The 18459-nt window shown below is 46.0% G+C and overlaps 1 protein-coding gene across 1 annotated transcript in view; it reads right to left on the reverse strand.

Annotated features, from left to right (window-relative positions):
• Nucleotides 1-8799: 8799 nt before the first annotated feature.
• Nucleotides 8800-18459, reverse strand: part of PDGFRA (platelet derived growth factor receptor alpha) — a 36068-nt gene continuing 26408 nt past the window's right edge. The window contains exons 17-23 of the mRNA XM_054203191.1: nucleotides 18237-18352; nucleotides 17225-17347; nucleotides 16503-16614; nucleotides 14637-14736; nucleotides 14422-14527; nucleotides 13033-13268; nucleotides 8800-11982 (exon numbers count right to left, since the gene is read on the reverse strand). Of these exons, the coding sequence (XP_054059166.1) occupies nucleotides 11835-11982; nucleotides 13033-13268; nucleotides 14422-14527; nucleotides 14637-14736; nucleotides 16503-16614; nucleotides 17225-17347; nucleotides 18237-18352 (941 nt within the window). The 3' untranslated portion in view covers nucleotides 8800-11834. The remainder of the gene's footprint in view (nucleotides 11983-13032; nucleotides 13269-14421; nucleotides 14528-14636; nucleotides 14737-16502; nucleotides 16615-17224; nucleotides 17348-18236; nucleotides 18353-18459) is intronic.

An 18459-nucleotide genomic window follows, 5' to 3' on the forward strand; every position in this document is an offset into this window, starting at 1 on the left:
ATTTTCATGCAAAGTTTTCTCTCCAGAGAGAAACTATGGCCCTTTTGAGCAGACGTATAGCTGTACATCTACATATTTAGCAGAATTTATTCTACAGAATTACTGACAACTAAGGTCACATGCAAAGGTTGATATGCTGAAACCGCGTGTCTGCATTTTAGACAAAATTTCAACAAAGCCTTTTGATGTTGGCATGTTAACATAATAAAAATTTGGAAAGATGCATAACCTCTGCAGTAAACTAATATTCTCTTTTGCTTTGAAGTAGTTGTATCCCGCCTTTGAGGACTTCGAATTGCAGAGCTACTAAAGCCAGAAGAATTCAGACGGTTAGCAAAAATGGTATGTCTTAAAGATGCGCCTGCTCTACTAAAAAGATTTGATCTCAGCTTAGGCTGTGGGTCACATAAGATAGATAATAATTGATTTTCCATTGCTGTTACTAAAATGTTTTCTATAAAGGTCTTTTTGACTAAATTAAACCTCCTCTTCTCTCTTCTCATCTTATTTTTCCCAGATTCATGAAAAAAAATGAAAAACTTCCAACAGTCCCAAAACTTTCTGCTGGGTATTTTAATGAAATAAGAAAATTGTGTGTTTTAATGAAAGCATCTTTCATGTGTATTTCATGAAAGATACAGAGGATATATTTCAATGCACCAGTTGACCAATAGTTGGAGTGGTTGATCTTTCAAAGAGAGAAGAAGATACAGGCATGTACTTGTTTTTGGACATATTAACAATGCAATCTCATGGCATCATGCCAGGTTCAACAACATAAGAATATCATAAAAATCATATTTTTTCGATATTTTAGCTACTATGTGGCTACTTGCCATAAAACTCTAGCTAAGTGGAAGAAAGGGTGGTTTGGGAAGTTGACAGGAGGATTAGTTGTCAGCTGTTCAAATCTAGCCCAGGTTGCCAACAGCAATAATGGAACTACCACTGCTACCATCTGACAGCTCTTTGGCCTAAGTGAAATGAGTCAGTGGACTACTCCAACATTTTTAGGTTACCCGTCCCTCCAGTTTCTAGACAATATCATAAAATCTCTCAGACCAGTCCCCAGAAGAGAGGTGTCAATGCACAAAACTCAGCGAGGGTGTCTTGAGTGACGGTAAGCACATCTAGAAGTAAGAAACTTCAAGACGGAACCACAAAATCCTCTGAACCTTAAAAGGGCATCCTTCAGTGCAGGCTGGGACAAAGTGGCTGCTTTTATGGTTTTCTGAAGTTCTCCTGGTGATTTCCTCAAGGCCAAATCCTTAACTGTCCCTGTGTCCTTCTAAGTGGTCCAGGAGTGTCAGGCTTTTGGACTTACTGTTCTTGGCCAGATCCTTGTGCAACGCTGCTTTGTGAATGAGAACTGAGGTGCTTTGTCCTGGACAACGGTGACAGGGTTTGGTCCTTACTAGGACTGTAGGGTGTGTTATATGACAACATTTACCTTGTCCCAGTGTTTACATGGTCTTGTTCCCTCTCCCACCACATACAACCATATGGGGGTCCATCTTCCTTCCTCACCAGCAGCAGATCCAGTGCCACCTCCTGTTGTTGGACGGGTCTCCTGGGCCAGAGCTACCGGTCCTCCCATGGCAAAAGTCAGACAAGTCTCAGCAGTAGGGCGGGCAGTACACCTGTGGCTGGGGGACCTCAGCAGGATCTTGGGGACAGCATGGTGGACAAGATGCTGGGGCACGACACATAGTGTTGGAGGGAGGAGAAGAGAGGGAGAGAGGTTTGCCATGAGCTACATCATCACCGTTGTGTAGATACATGAGAAAACTCTTCCCTTCTGCTTGACTTGGCACTCTCACAAGTCCCCTGCTCACTCTTTGATGTAGGAGAAGACAACCTGAGCAACATTGTGACAAAATTCAGCACTGGCACAGCAGAGCTCCTCTAAATGAGAAGGTGTCAGGATTAAAGTGCAGTAGGTTTGCAGACAGAGGTGATGTCTCTTGCGATCCCTGCCTTGATGGCTGGTAAATCCCAGGCAGCACCAGCAATGTCTCTGACCAGTGTGAGGTTGCAAGGCCATGGTGGGGTTCGGATCCCTCCTTTATGTTGCTCCTGGGACATAAGGGTGAGGGCCCCCTGGGCCGACAGCAGGCAGGCAGCAGGCAGAGATGTGCCTGGTCACAAGCACCACTGTGGTCTCGCTCACGCATGTGAGCCCTTGCGTCAACGATGTTCCCGGGAAAGGAGGCTCTCACCGGCAGTGTTGCGGGCGGAGTGAATAACTTCACTTGTAAGAGAGAAGCAGTGAAATTTTATTAACATAAAACAGTGATTTAACAAAGTTAGTAGTGAACGCGACAGTGTTTTACGAGATTCGATGCCAGGGCACACTTGATTATTTACGGCATAGAGGCCAGGGTCAGACAAGCTCTCAGCGAGACCCTCCCATTGAGTCACGAGGTTCAGAAAGGACCCCCTGGCTTTCTAAACTCCTTCTCAGACAGGAGTCGAGGTGCGGCTGAATCCAATCCTAGTCCCAGACTTAGTCAACGGTTTCTGTCTAAAGGATTATATATGCGCAATCAATCCTTATATCACTTAGCTAAGATTGCAAAGTTTAGCATGCTATTAGTCACTTACCAAGAATCTGTTGCGGCAAGGAGTCTCTCAGCCTCGAGGAGAAGAACCTTAAGCGAGCTTCCCCACTCAAAGGGAGGTCCTGTCGTGCAGCCCGCTGCCGTGCAGGAGAGCTCAAAGGGCTCTTGGGCCGTCCGCTATTTATGGAGTAAGATAATTGACCTATAGTCATATTCCCATGGGAACAGGATACCTAGGTTCCCACTCCAGACAGTGTTTTGGTTATGTTGCCAGCCATCTCCCACAGTTCAAGTGCAACTCATAACAACTCCCGCTGATGGCCATGGCTTGAGCAGGACCTGGGAGGGGGGAGAAGGGGAGAGCACACCGCCACAGGCTCCCAGAGCCGGCTGCCACAGGGCAGAGCAGAGGAACAAAACGCATCTTTCATGCCGGTGCCCTGCCCGCAGCCTTGGCAGTACCCCAGCCAGGGCGGCTCTCCCACCTCCATCCTCTGCCGACATTTTTTTTGGAAGCTACCAGAATAAGAAATCCTGATAAATACTTCCCTGGAGTTGCAAGGCAACTTCTAACAGCTGTTCCTATGAAAGGTCCTTGTAGCAGCACAGTCTTGGTCTCCGCGCAAGATGTCATAACACACGGGATGGGAAGGGGGGTCCTTCCTCAGGAGGGAGGAGGTAGAAGTGGATTTCAATGGGGGAAAAAAAAAACCCAAAAGCTTGCTTTCTACATTCTCCATAGAGAACACGGCATTTTCAGGAGAAAATTTGAATCCCAAAATATTCGAGCCAAAAAAATAAAGTTTTTAATTTTTGGCAGCTCAGGACAGGTTTAGGCTGCTCAGTTTTTGACAGTAAAGCAACATATATTCGCACCATTTTTTTTTCCCCCTCTTCTTCTTCTTTTACAGAATGCTGACATTTTCAAATGCATTTTCTCTCAAAAATGCAGTTTCTCTTGAACATTTTCAACGACGCTTTCTCACGGTATTTAATTCTGAGGGTTTCTCACTGCCAGGGGAACAGCCGCAGATGTAGGGAGGAGCTGTGGAAACGCGTTAGCGATGCAGAGTCTCGGGATCAGCTTGGAGCGGCGCTGGACCACTTCAAACCCTGGCCTTTGGTGTTGTCCGATTCTGAAGCGGGGCACGGATGTGGCAGTGCTCCCAGCTCGCTTCTCCCGAGAGGGGGGAAAGCTGAAAAGGTTAGGTGGAAGGAAAAAGAGCCAAGTCAGATGTACCTTTGAGCAAATCGTGCGGTCTTGGCAAGACAGCAGAGAAAAAAAAGCAGAATATGCCATGCCCCAGCATCGTCTGGTCAAGCCTTACAGCCAGGGAGGGCATCTCTTGACCAGCCCACAGCTGTATCGGAGCAGGGACCATCCCCTGTGCTTGCAGCCAAAGGCAGAAGCCCAAACCTCCGTGTTGCTGCACTATGTCGTAGCTGGGATTGGTATAGAGGGTCCTCTACCCATTCCTGCTTTTACATATATAAAACCGAAGCACAGGCAGCTCTGAGCGAAGCCCTGGGGGGTCAGCAGCACCTTTCTGCTCAGAGCAATCTCCCTGGGCCATCCAACGGAGTCACAGCTTGGAAAACCGTGGGAAAGTCTTGGGACAGAGAGGGAAAACACTCACATTTAACTGAATTCGCCCACATTTTCTTACTGAGTAGAAACGTTATACCCGTATTTTGGCTACAGGCATCTTTCCTCCCTCAGGCTGGTCCACCTCCACTGACTTCCAGCCAGAGGAACTCCCATTTCATGCACGGAGCATCAGAGTAGTGTACACACATAACCAAAACTGCCAAAGACAGCCACCAGAAACTGCACCAAAAGTGACGGAAATGTGCTGATGAAATCCCACTCCCCCGCTCATCCAGCCGATCAGACTAGAAATGATGATGGCTAACGGGTTTCTCAGCTCCTCCAAGCAAACAGCCTGGAAATATAAGTCTTGGTTTGGTGCATGCCCAGAGAGTTGAACTAATAACACTTGTCTCACATGTAAGCAGCTGCAAAAACTGATATTTACACAAGGATTCACAGAGATGAAAAAAGACTGCTTTTTTTTTTTTCTAGATGACAAGCTCTGGTTCAAATGGGAATTAATTTGGGAAAACCCTCTGGTCTGTGTCATACAGCATGCCAGGTTAAATAACGACAGTAGACTCTTTTTTTTTTTTTTCTTTTTTTTTTACAGTTGAAGATTGGCTTTAAAGCACTGACATCATTCCCACATGAATATAGCAGCATTTTTACCTACCAAAGCACCCATCATTTTGCATGTCAAATAGATTGTGAGCAAAACAAAACTCTATCTTTGAAAAGCAATCAATCAACGGGCTCACAAATGCACTCGGTATAAATACAAATACACCGAAATGCGCTTGCTGGTGGGAGACTCTTTTTTACAGAGCCGTTGCTGGTAACGCATGCGTGCTTGGCTTACCTTTGACAAGGTGGGTCCAATTTCAAAGCTTAGAGCTGCCTTCAAATAAGCATTTCTAAGGCGCGGGCATCAGCTGGCACATGCTACTGCTGGCAGCACAATGGCTGTTGTCTCAGCCACCCAGAAGTAACATGCAGAAGATGTCTTTTACGAGGCCAATTAGTAGAGCTGGAAAACACAGCCCAGTTTTTAAATATCCAAGCCCTACCTCAGGTCCTGACGTTCCTTACTTCTCGATTTTTTTCAGATGGTTTAATAAATCACATCGTCCTTCTCACAAAGCTTGCATCACTTTTATGGAGAAATGATGGGGCAGGTGATGCTGCCGCTGGCAGAGCGCAGCAGGGCTGATGGCAGGGTGGGTACGGCAATGTCTGGTACATTGGGTTGCTGCAGGATTTGGAAGCGCTTACTTACAAACTCGAACTAACCCTCGAACCTGCATGCCTTCTGGGGGTTAGAGTTTGGGGGTCTGGCTACGTACATTAGACTTGCCCCAACTCTTTATTTTTTTGAATCCCATGAATGCACGTGAATCCGGCCCTTGGCTCAGGGGTGCTTCTGGCTCCTCATCTAGCATCCACACAACACTAAACCCAACAGAAGAATGAATGCAGAGGAGATGGACGCAGTCTCAGCTGAGTTTGGGATATCTAAGGTCTCACTCCTCACTATATTTAAAATCATATTTTGTTCTAAATCTCTCCTTCTCTCCACTAGAGGTAAGTTTCTTGAGGGAAAAAGGCAGAGTGTCCTTCAGCGCCGTCAGGGATAGCCTGGCAGTTGCCAGTGAAGTCTCCAGCTTTGCAGAATCTGGGCTGTATGCTGTAACACAAAATGGATAACCACGGCCCAGAAAAATCCCAGGCAACATCCCTGACTCCCATGATGCTGTTTCAGTTTTCACATTGGTAAGAGTAGACTTGAGTACATATTTCATTCTTAAAAAGGAGTGTCTGCTGCAGGCCTCATCCTATGGAAAACTATGGTTATCATAAAAGGTTCAAAGTTCTTCCAAACAAAACGTTTGGAGCTGATGGACACCACATGTATTCTTTACCTCCTATTGCTATAAAGGCTCCAGCTGCTCTGCCTCTGCAGTGGCAGCACATCTGTGCTGCTGTGGAAACAAAAACAGAAAAGGGATCAGGAAAAGAGCTATTTAACAGATTTTTGTCTGATGCTTCCATCTTGTGGCCAACTCGGAAAAGAAAAGTCTGGCTCTTTGTTTCGGTAAAGGTATTAACAAATGTAAGGAAACATTGGAAATTGCAAAGGTGTTTCAAATCCCTACCCGCAGTTATATGGATGGGAATGAATTGGGTATGGAAGGTAGCTGAGTTTTCAGTGCCAGCAGAAGAAGGGACCGGTGCCTCCTCTGCCACTCGCTGTGGTTTGGTCTCACGTGAGCTGGCTGTGCCAAAGGGCGCAGGACAGAAATGGGGACAGGTGGACAAGTCCATGAGTGCTGACCCCAACCTTCACCTTACTGTAGGCATCAGTGGTGGGAATCCCATGGCATATGGACTCTTCCTCAGCTCCTGGCTTCATCGGCCAGCCCAGGTCCATGAGGTGACTTTCCCTCTTTGTTTTTGAGCACATGAAAGGCTCTCCTTTGCTTTCCTTTTATCTTTCCCAGGGATTATGCCAGCACACAGCTTCCTTAGCACACAAACTCTAAAGATGGGGATAAGGTGATGGGACATGGCCATCCTGCTGAGACAGTTGCAAGGGCACCATGCCTCAGGTTCCCAGAGCCACCTTGGGGTGGCTGGATGACTTACTTCTGGCTAATGAACGTGCTTTTGCACCACTCATAGCAATCCAGAAGCTTAGCCAAAGGTCTGTTCACCTTTGCATTTTGTTGATGTTTCCTTCTCTTTCCACTACCAAGAAAAGCTCCACCGTCTCTGAAGCCACCCTTCAAGCAGGTGGGTGCACAGGGCCCATGTGGAAAGCCATTCCCTACCTTTCCCTTCCCATCCCAGCCAGGAGCCCACCCATCTCCACTGGTCCGGGCACCGTGCTGCTCTCCCCCCAGCTCATCTCTCCGGCCTCTGCTGTGTGCCACTGTGCTCCCTCGACACATTTCCAGCCAAATACTCCACAGACCTTGAGACAGGGAGCAGGACGATGAGCGTGACTCCCACCAGCCAGCCAGACTGTGGTCATCAGTGGAGTGAGGGGTTAGGCTTTTGCCCAAAATGGATCTGCTTCAGCAAGAGGGTGAGACGTTCACCGTCCATGCTCCCCAACATGGACGCATGCACTCACAGGCACACACAGCCACGTATTCTGCACACAGGAGCTTGCATTCTTCCTCTGTAAAGGGCAAGAAGAGGATGGGGAATGGAATCCGAGCTCTGTTCCCAGCTACAGGCTTTTGCGTGGAGAGGGATTTTGGTACCACCACCCCTTACCGTGCACAGCAGGAGTAATGAGTCCATCGGTCCTCATGTCTCACACAGCTGCTGAACTTCCAGAAGAGCAGATGCATGGCCGAGCAGGACAGAAGTAAGGACACAAGCGCTGCCATGACTCTTTCCCCAACCCCTGGGGTGGCAAGAAGTGTTGCTTGTCCATGCAGCGTTGTAGGATAAAGACTCCTCTTCGACAAGGACACAAAGAAGGGGGAACCTGCTCTAACTCTTATCTAAGGCAAGAGCCCAGGCTGCTGCACCCTGTTTGAAGCAAGGAGGGGTTTTGCTTTGTGAGGAAGTGGTGAAGGAGAGGAAGATGTTAGGTGGAGAGTTCATCTCCAAGCACGTTCTAACAATGGTGACCACTCCATAGACAGGAGGTTGCCAACCTGCCTGTTCACAGGGCTTTCCCACGGCCAGCCTTGCCTGGCTCCCACTGGAAAACCAGGACAGGCTCCAGTGCAGAAAGTGCAGGTGACCAGTTTAACTCTGTTTTCAGGTTGAAATCTTGCAATTCTCTCCCCATTCACATTCAGTTACGTCCACTGTGTAAAATTCATTACTGCTGGAGCACAGGACCATGGGACAAAAATCTGGTTTGATTCATAAAGAAAGTGAGCCCAGCATAGGTTTAAAAAAACCCTGCAGCCGGGGGCAGCGAAACCATGACCACCTAATCCTCTGTAATCATCAAGCGCTTTAGGCTAAAGACTGACATAAGTCCCTTGTTGAAAGCAACCTTTGCATAAAGCCCTTTATTGTACACCAGGGCTAGCAGCGGCGGAGCGTACATCGCAGACAGGAGGCGCAGCATCCCATGCGTCCCGTGTCCCCCCTGCTCCTCGGTGTGTGTCGACCAGCGGGCATCGAGCCCCCCAGCGCAAGAAGGGTTTCATCTCCTGTGGGGAGCCCCGTGCCCACCTCCAGGCAGGTGCTCAGCTCTGGGCAGCAGTCGCTGGAGCACCACACCTGCCATGTTTTGGGGGACAGCATGGCTCCCCACAGATGTGACTCGCTCTCCGGATCATTTGCCGCAGGCGCTTCCCCACTGTGCCCGCTGGAAGGGCTCAGAGACCTGCTCCTCGTTGCTGCCCGATGGCTTTGCAGGGCACTCAATTAACCAGAAACATTTTAGGGGGAAAAAAACCCAAGCAAGACTAATTCTTTGTGACCATCTTTCAATAAGTGAGTATAGACCCCTCACATATCCTTAAATTATATATCATTTATTGAAATATAGAGATCTTAATTTACAGGATTTTTTCAAAGACAAAATATCAACAGGGGCATTTTTTGAAATACATTTTGTGCCTACCGTCACTCAGGCCACTTTGCCCTTCTTCAAACATTTCACAACAGCCACCATTTTGGAAACACTTCCTTTTTTATTATTCTAAAATATAACTTTTGGACATTCAAAGTGCAACAGTTAACGTGCCTGTGGAATATATCACAGTAAAAAAAATATAAACAAAGGCAGTGATATAGCTGTCATAAATGTTTTGGCAGTATTCTAGAAGTCTATATAAAAATACTTATATACATATTGATGTATAACATCATCATATCTCACGTCCTTCATCATGTAATAGGACCATTTTGTACAAGTTGCAGACCACACTGTAAGGAATTGGTTGGCCATTCCAAATCAAAAGCTGTGTTTCGCAGGCTAACGCTGATTGTCGTTATACAATTACTGTAGCGAAAGGTTTGGGAATATCTCTTCCAGTGGCTTCTCAAAAATTAAGCCATAAAAGAAAAAGTCTGTAATACTGATAATATTGTAAAACTAAACGAATCATCCTCTCACACATCTCCCTCTCTAGTCGCTCCCCTCTCTTCCTCTGCTTCTTATTCCAGTTTCCAGGCCAGCTTATCTGATTCCAAGCCTGCAGCGAGCTGGGTTTGGCTAGACCCCCGCCATGGATGCAGTTCATCTACACAACACTCATGACAGGATGGAGAACCAATGTTCCCATGCACTGGAAAGTGAACCAGCTCTCGTTCACGTCCACCGTTTGGGTCTAGCCCCGAGGTGTGCTGCGAGATACTGAACGAAACTGGTGAGGGGAAGGGGAGACCACATGAAAATGTCCTTAAAGTCCAGTAACTGGTATAATAAAGCGCACTGGGGCTGATTTTCAAACCCTGAAGAACACTAGGCCATGTGCAAAAATGCAGGTGAAATTACTTGCCTAATTTGAATGTGTAGTTGTACTGACTACACACGCAAATTAAGGCACGTGTGGTCTCAAGTGGCCATTCAGATATCTGGGATACCAAACAGATAATTTGTGTTTCCTCAATTCATAGTTCATAGCTGGAGGGGGACTTGACATCGTCTCATCTGTCCTGGCTGTATGGAGAGTCTTTATGTTTCACAGTTGTCCCCGTACAGAGCCCAGTGACACGCGTTTGGCTGAAGCACGGCTCCCGGGCAGACACTCGGTCGTCATCTGTTGAGTGCAAGAAACGGAGGACGCGCCATCGCTCACGGTTCCTTCTGATTGTCAGCCTCCCTCGGGGTGGAAAATGTGGGTGCCTCACTTCAGGTCCCGTTGTCACATCTGCCGGATGCCTGTACGTGGCCTGACATTTTGAAACCCAGACCCGGAAGCATTTGCCTGTAACACTGACAATATTACATTCGCTTTCATTTGATCCACAACTGTCCACAACGATGAAGTCAAGGGGACTTGCGTAGCTTTTCGTAGGGCCATTTCAAGTTAAACCGTAGTTTAACACGGCAGCATGTTCTGTCGGGCACTGCTGGTCCGTCTTTCACACTTCCTAGGAAAAATAACTGCAACAGAGGGATGGGTTTGCACCCCGTTTGCATTGGTTGTGTCGTGCCAGAGGCTGCGCGCCTCCTGCAGGGCGCTCATGGCACTGAATTAAGGTTAAGTTTGAAAGTTGAGCACCAGAAAGGATGGGGCCCTTCGCAGTGATGTACCTTTTTTTCACATGTAAGTCTTCCAAAGCATTGTATCTCAATAACACGTCGTACAGTGATAGCAGTAATCGTAACACTTTGCTTGTATAAGTGGTGTCAAAAAAACAACTATTGCAGGCTGAGAGCAGGTTCATTTTCGTGCACCTTCTTCTGAAAAACACTCTTGGAAGCAATTATCGTTTGTAGTTACAGTCTGCAAAGATAATAGTCAGAGTTTTCTGTTCCTGTTTAAACCTGAAAACTAAGACAAGAATATTTGCTGCAGAATTATTTCTGCTTATTTAAGCTGGAGTTCCAGGCTGGGAGAGATGTCTTTGTTTCTTGAGCAGTTCAAATATCAAATCAATTCTTCACAGCTAACCGCAGGATAAGATTTCTTTTGAGTACCCATGAAACACTAATAATGGGATGTTGCTGGTGATTTATCATGAACTTCCGTTCTCGAGCATCTTGAAAATATGGCATAAATTAATATTTTTAAATTAAATTTTTATAACCTCACTTAATCAGAGGGCAATAATTTCTTCCAGTATATCTGATTAGAAAACTACTCAGCTCAGAGCAGTTACCATACTGCGTACAGCCAAATAACAGAATTGTTTCATAAAAATTTTCAGGTCATGAATTTTTTCTTGAGAAAAAAAGAGTTTCTTGAGACTGTGCTTTTGCTGAAGGACAATGAATTATAAAATATACATTTAGTGTTACTGAAAACAGTAGTAGTATTATCTTGAAAACAGCTATCTTCTATAGTTAATAAAGACTTACTAGGTTTCTAACACCTATTATAGACTGGTTTTTAATTATTATTATTATTATTATTATTATTCCCCTTTACTTGCATTAACGGTAAAAAGTAACACGTTTTGTAGTACCGGTCAGTCCCTTGCGGTTTTAGACCTTTTTGGTCCAAAAGTGGTTTTTGCATGTTCTTCAATTCACATGATAGTTCAACAGCAGCTGACATTGAGATTGAGGGAGGAAGTACACAAAATTCATGAACGATCTCTTCTAAAATCCATGGCATATGTTCAATGTGCACCTCAAAAGATCCTTGAGTAGTCAGTTATTTACATAATTACAACGGCGAAGTATTGCTGCAGTGGAAATTCGATCCATCAAAGTCATATGAATGCCCTTGAAACACAAAACTGGTCTGTTTGTGGCCTTTTCCTTCATCCTCCTACCAGTTCGAATGGCAAACAACACTGAGATGCTACTGAAGTACTGCAAGAAGCAACACTAAAAAAAAAAATCCATCTTCAACGTGTCTCTTTCATTCATACTCAGGCTGATTCCTCTGCCCATCACTGGGAGTTTCTCTGTACAAATCCACCTCCTCTTCACATCCTTGACATTGCAATAAAGTGGTTTTCTCTGTGGAGCAGAAGTCTGTAGATGACACGGCAAGCTTCCCCGTGTGCAGAGCTGGAAGGTGTCCATGTGGTTACAGGAAGCTGTCCTCCACCAGGTCTGAGGAGTCGATCCCAATGTCGTCCATCATGTCAATGTCCTCAATGGTCTCGTCCTCTCTCTTGATAAAAGTAGAGCTACTGGAACCAGTTTCAATGGCACTTTCTTCAGAGGTCTGGGAACTGGAAGAGACAAACATCTCAGAGAGAAAATACGCGGCGAATGTGGCTGGGTAAGTACTCCAGTCTCTAGCAGAACTGAACACCATCTCTCCATGTGCTTTCTGACCCGTAATGCAATTTTAGGTGACTCTGACCGCCTCTTTCTTAGGACAAGGCAGATCTTGTATCTCAAGAGTAATGAACAACCTTCAAATTAAAAGGAGCATGTTGTACCTATGTTCCTCCGAGCACTTTCTGCCAGAAACTCATTAGAGAAGTAGCTTTATGACACTGCTGTGACAATAGGTCATTTGGGTAAATCTAGGCAGGTCAGGTGAAAATAAGATAACAATAACAGACAATAAGATAATAATAACAGAGGGAGGTAATAAATCTTAATCCAGATAGTGCTTCTTAGACACTTCATTCATCCCTCTCTTGAAAATTGCACAAAAATATAATAAAGAAGACGTTTCTACCTTGCTAATTCTATAAACTATGAATTAAGTGTTGAATTAAACCCTGCCATTCACAGTAAGGGTTACACAGTGTTGTGCTCTAGTGGAATTGGTCATGCAAACTGACAAGGCAGCAGCAAAAAGTCCTGAATACCCTGCTGTCCATTAAAAGAATACCATGGAAGATATTAAAAACAGCTTCTCCCAAATTTTAGAGCTGGTGTCACGCAAAAGAAATCAGTGCCTTGAGACCTCACATGCAGCTCCAAGGCATTGAGCTGTAGGGGCAAGATGTGTTGCAAAATGTGCCCACAGAGCCACCAGACAGCCGCTGTGACTTGGCCAAGCTAGCAAGGGAGTCCCAGTGACATGCAGGAGCACTCTACCAACATTCACCTTCCCCTGGCAGTCACAAAAGAGGCCAAATTAGGTTATTCCGATTGAAATAACTATGACCATATTGCCATACTTACATGGGACCTTCACAATAAGAAGTCCCAACAGAACCAAGGAAACCATTTGAAGATTAGGATGCTAAAAAGTGTTAATGCGTGTCACCAAACGTGACCCAGAATGGTGACTATGGGCTACGTGGTCTGTAAACCTCACATACCTGTGCCTGTTCCTTTTGCCAAGCTCATCTTCAGAAACAGGGTCAATGTCGGGCAGGGGGATGATGTACCCGCTGTCAGCACTCAGTCTCTGCTCATCAAATCCGCTCTCCCTGTCCTTTAACTTGTCTTCATTCTTGTAGGTGACACCAATGTAAGCGTTGTCACAGTCCCCTCTCATGCGTGTGACAGCTGGGTGGTCACTTTTCAGGAAGTCCAGGTGAATCTTCTCATAGCTCTGAAAATCACAGAATCACAGACTCACAGAATGGCAGGGGTTGGAAGGGACCTCCGGAGATCATCTAGTCCAGCCCCCTGCCAGAGCACGGTCGCCCAGAGCAGGTTGGACAGGAACGCGGCCAGGTGGGTTTTGAATGTCTCCAGAGACGGAGACTCCACCACCTCTCTGGGCAGCCTGTGCCAGTGCTCTGCCACCCTCAAAATATTAATTTCAAACCCCTCATTAGATGCTATTCACTAAGACCGCCTTTCTTCAGATGGGTAGCTGTGATTCATTAACCCAGCAGATATTCTGCCCTGTGAGCCAGCAACAGCGGATGGAGAAGCCCAGCATCTTCAAGTCGTTGGGAATTTGAAGCCAGTTTTAGAAGATGCAGGAGTGTCGGAGCACAGAGCAGACAAACAGATGGGAAAGAGGGGTAGTGAGAGGGGGAAAGGAATGAAGGAATGAAGGTAGGTGGGAAAATGAAACACTGAATGATACGACACAGGGTAATGGCCTCAAACTGAAAGAGGGTAGATTTAGTTTGGATATCAGGAAGAAATTCTTTATGGTAAGGGTGGTGAGGCACTGGAACAGGTTGCCCAGGGAAGTTGTGGCTGCCCCATCCCTGGAGGTGTTCAAGGCCAGGCTGGATGGGGCTTTGAGCAGCCTTGTCTAGTGGGAGGTGTCCCTGCCCGTGGCACAGGGTTGGAACTAGGTGACCTTTAAGGTCCCTTCCAACCCAAACCATTCTGTGATTCTATGATTCTGTGAATGATGGAACAGGCAGAACTTGTTCAGAGGTATCAGAAGTGTGTCGGAGCCAAAGAGGGAATAGGGAGGTTATACGTGTGGGCCAAGCCGTGCCTTTTCTAGAATTCTTTCACTGTCTAGAAAATCCCATGAAAATATGTAAAACCTGTACTCCAGTAGAAATATTAGGATTCATTAGAAATGGAGAGTTCTGCTTCCCAGCTAATACTGCCAAATTGCTTCTCTCAGTAACCTTAGTTTCATGCTCCCCCAACATGCAATGACCCTGTCCAAATCATGCAATTCATGTAGGGTAGGATGTGCCAGTTCAGTGGTCATGGCTCTGATGGCTGGAACAACACTAATAATTCCCTCTAAAACAGTATTTAGAAAGAGGAAGTTCCAAAGAACAAACCTTTTTGTACTCTCCGGGCAACAAGCTCTCCACAATTTCACTCAAATGGTAGAAAGAAGGTCTCTTCTCTGGTTCACTGTTCCAGCACTTCACCATGATCTCATACCTGCAGATAAGAGGGAAATCAGTTTAACCAAAATGAGCGATCAGACAGAAACTAAAGCCAAAATTGTCCAGAGACTGGCCAGGTGGGGGAAAGCCAAATGCAGACATACACTTCATTGGTGGCATGATCGGGTTTGGCCATTCGGTAGCCGCTCTTGATCTTGTTGTAGAAAGTAGAATCGACCATCATGCCAGGGTATGGTGTGCCACCTGCACATAAAAGAGAAGAAAAATTACTACTCCCTACTTGACTATCCATGCAGAGAGCCCAAAGACTGTCTCGCTGTTAATGTCAAAAATTGTTAGCGCTGTAATTTGACATGCCACCAAAATTAATCTTTCCTAGCCGATGTTTCACGTTAGAGCTGTTGCCTTGACCATGTTAAGCCCTGATGTGAAATGCTGGCTAAGGAAGATTGAAGCAGGTACTACCTGGAAAAAGATCCTCTTGTGGTGTTTATAGAGTGTATTAACTGGGCACAGAGGCTGGGTGATACCTGGATCAGGTCATCAGCCTGCCTTCAGCAGACCTGAGGTCATGGCTCTGCTCTGCCACTGACTTTCTGGGCAACTTTAGGCAAGTCACTTGCTCTGTCTGTTTTTATTGCCTCTGGCATCGGCACAACAGCTGAGAACGACGTGGTCTGAGCTATTCTCCTCATCCCGGCTGTAAGGGCAAAGCCTTAGTGTGGGTCAGTCCCTCCATGCCCAAGTCTTCCCACCTGGGCAGGTGGCTTTAGACAACAGCAAACACGTTGGGTGAGTGAGTTGTCGAAAGGTCTGGACTCAGCCCCTGAGCTGACACGGTCAAGTGATCATTTGGGGCTACAGCGTACAGACACCGCTGATGTATGAAAGGACCGTTCAAGCTGAAGTCAGTGTTGCAACAAGATGTCAAAGTTGACTTTCTTAATAAACACCCGAGAAATATCTTTCTCAGGCATAGGAGGCGTTAGACAATGTTTACACCAGAAACCTCAGCCCTTTCAAAAGCAGGATTTTCACCTAAAACTGGGCTTCAGAACGTTCCTTGTAGGTAGGACAGCGAAGCACGGGCTGAGCTGTGCCTCGGTTCCTGAGATATCCAACAGCCCTCCCATGCCTCCCAGGGATGCGGGTGAATGGATGTTTACAGGACCCTATGACGCCCAGAGATTACAGTAATCCGTACCACGAAGAGTGGGGCAACTGCTGTTTTCTGAGAAGCAGCTATATATGATAACTTATTTTAGAAAATAACATTAGGCTTGGGGCTGCCGTGGGGCAGCAGTAGATGCCATACAGGCGTGATTAATTCTGCTCAGAGTAAATGTGGGCAATGCAGGCCTACTGGAGCAGGCCAGCCACCCGCCCGGGAGGCTAATTAATCAGGCTGAGGAAAGAGCCAGGCTGTTCCCAGCTGGGAACTGTATATTGTCTGTAACTGCTATAGATTGTCATAACCACTTTACGCTGCCATAAACCAACTGTGCGAACAGTGCTGACCTGGAAACGAGAAATCAGCGTCCCAGAAGATTGACATTTGTTTTCTTTCCGTAATGGGACTAAGACGGGCTTTTTTGAAACGTATACAAAGAGACTGTTTCAAACCAGCCGCTGGGCTGGGCTGCAGCCCCCGGCGCCCCGTTGCAAGGGAGAAGCATGTTCCTTCTCCTATTATCCAGGAAATCTATCCTGGCCCAGCACACCAATACTTTTCCATAAGAGCTTTTCACTCAGTGCTTTCAGTTTTCTAGTAAAAAAAAAAAATAATAAGTACCTTGCCAAAAAAAAAAAAAAATCTAAAGAGAACTTTGGGAGAGTATGGACATTTCACTTCACACCCAACGTGGGGATCTGAAACCCCATATAGAAGAATAACTAACAGTTGATTTCACATGTGTATTTTTACTGTAGAATTTGAAATACTTAATGTAGAACAGCTGGAACTGAAAAAGCTTAATCACTACACACACAAAAGTGTTCACAGTACATACCAAGAGAAAATATTTCCCACAGCAGAATGCCGTAAGACCAGACATCACTTAACGTTGTGTACAGATTGTCAAAAATGCTTTCAGGTGCCATCCATTTTACTGGGAGGAAAGTCTGTAGCAAAAAGAAAGAAACCCCAAACCACTCAGATTAGCCATTAACACGCTTCCTATTACAACTGCTATTAGATAGCCAAGATTAAGTTATCTCTAATAAGGAAAGTTGTGTTAACCTGGCTAGTATTTCTTTTTGATTCCACGTAACACAGCCATACCAGGATTATAAGGAATGTTACTATTTGCTCCCCACAAAAACTAATTAAGCCATAACTGTATTCGTTTTATTACTAGCAAATGACCAGGCTGATTGAAGGTATGATAGGAAAGCTGTCATTCCTGATTCAGGTCTGATATGTCATGGGCTGAAGTGTCACTACTTTACACATCACAGTGACAGTTCCTTAATAATTTATCCAGTCACAAAACTTGCCGGTTAAATTGTAAGCCTGTGAAGTCCTTAATGTGGCCAAGTACCTTTCAGCTTTAAAGCAGAATTAGGGAAGTTACAGGAATTAATGAACTGAGGAAAAGTTGTTCTCAGGAGCGTTCACCCCAACGGTCAATTAGTGTAACTAACGCTGAATGGGAAGACCATTAAACAGCATTTAAAACTGATACTTCTCATTTCGGTTAAAGCAGAGCCCAGGAGATTAAGAAGTACATACGCTGCCCTTGGAGACATAGTTGGAATCATGCATGATGTCTCTAGCCAGCCCAAAGTCACAGATCTTCACAATTTTTCCCTGAGCCAGGAGGACATTACGAGCTGCCAAGTCACGGTGCACACACTGTACGGAGAAGAAAATAAGTTGTTCACAGATGTGCTAATTCCACGAGGGCCATTTCCCTTGCAAGGATCGCTGAAAGAAGATCTGTTAGCTGATGGGCACAGACTTAACAAGACCTTCTACTGAGCAGGCACCTGTATTGCCCCGCTGGCAGGGGCAGGGAGGCCACCTGCCCTCAGAACCAGCGAGGGCTCACCCAGATGTACTGCAGTGGGAAGAAGACAAACGATGCCACCCTTTCCCCTTCTACTCATCAGGTACTAATGATATGTCTATGGTTCTGACCATGGAGATCAGACCACGGGAGGGACTGTTCGCAAGGGCATGCAGCGATAGGACGAGGGGCAATGGCTTTAAACTAGAGCAGGGCAGGTTCAGATTAGACATTAGGAAGAAGTTCTTTACAATGAGCGTGGTGAGACACTGGCACAGGCTGCCCAGAGAGGTGGTGGAGGCCCCATCCCTGGAGACATTCAAGGCCAGGCTTGATGAGGCTCTGAGCAACCTGATCTAGTTGAAGATGTCCCTGCTGACTGCAGGGGGTTGGACTAGATGGCCTTTAGAGGTCCCTTCCAACCCAACACATTCTATGATTCTGTGCTGGCCTGTGGCACTATGGGCCCTCCACCCGGACTCTCCTTAGATCCACCACTGTGTCTGGCTTGCTGCCTCCATGAATGTCGCAGGCTGCAATGGGAGAAGAGGACTGGCGGCTGCTTTGATCTTTCCAGCCATGGTCTCGGTTGCCAGGTAAGCAAGAAAGCTGTCTACAACCCCAAAAATAATATTGTGTTGTGTCGTATTTTCGGAATCTAAATCGAAACGCATAGTTGGAGATGAAGATGTTTCTACACTTCCATATAATTTGCTTACTTTTTTATTTACTTACATTTTTAGAAGCCAGGAATTCCATTCCTCGTGCAACCTGGTAGGTGAAGCTCAGCAAATCCAGTAGGCTGAGGCCCTCCGAACTGTCATCTGAGAGAAGGTTTTTGACTTCTGATTCTATTGAAAAAGAGAGAAAAATGTGTTTATGCTGTGGAGTGTGAAAGTAACATCCATTTCCCCCTACCTATCATGATTCTGAGCTGATGACTATAACAGAATGCCAT

Source organism: Rissa tridactyla, chromosome 5 (genome assembly GCF_028500815.1).
Source record: "Rissa tridactyla isolate bRisTri1 chromosome 5, bRisTri1.patW.cur.20221130, whole genome shotgun sequence".
Taxonomy (NCBI): domain Eukaryota; kingdom Metazoa; phylum Chordata; class Aves; order Charadriiformes; family Laridae; genus Rissa; species Rissa tridactyla.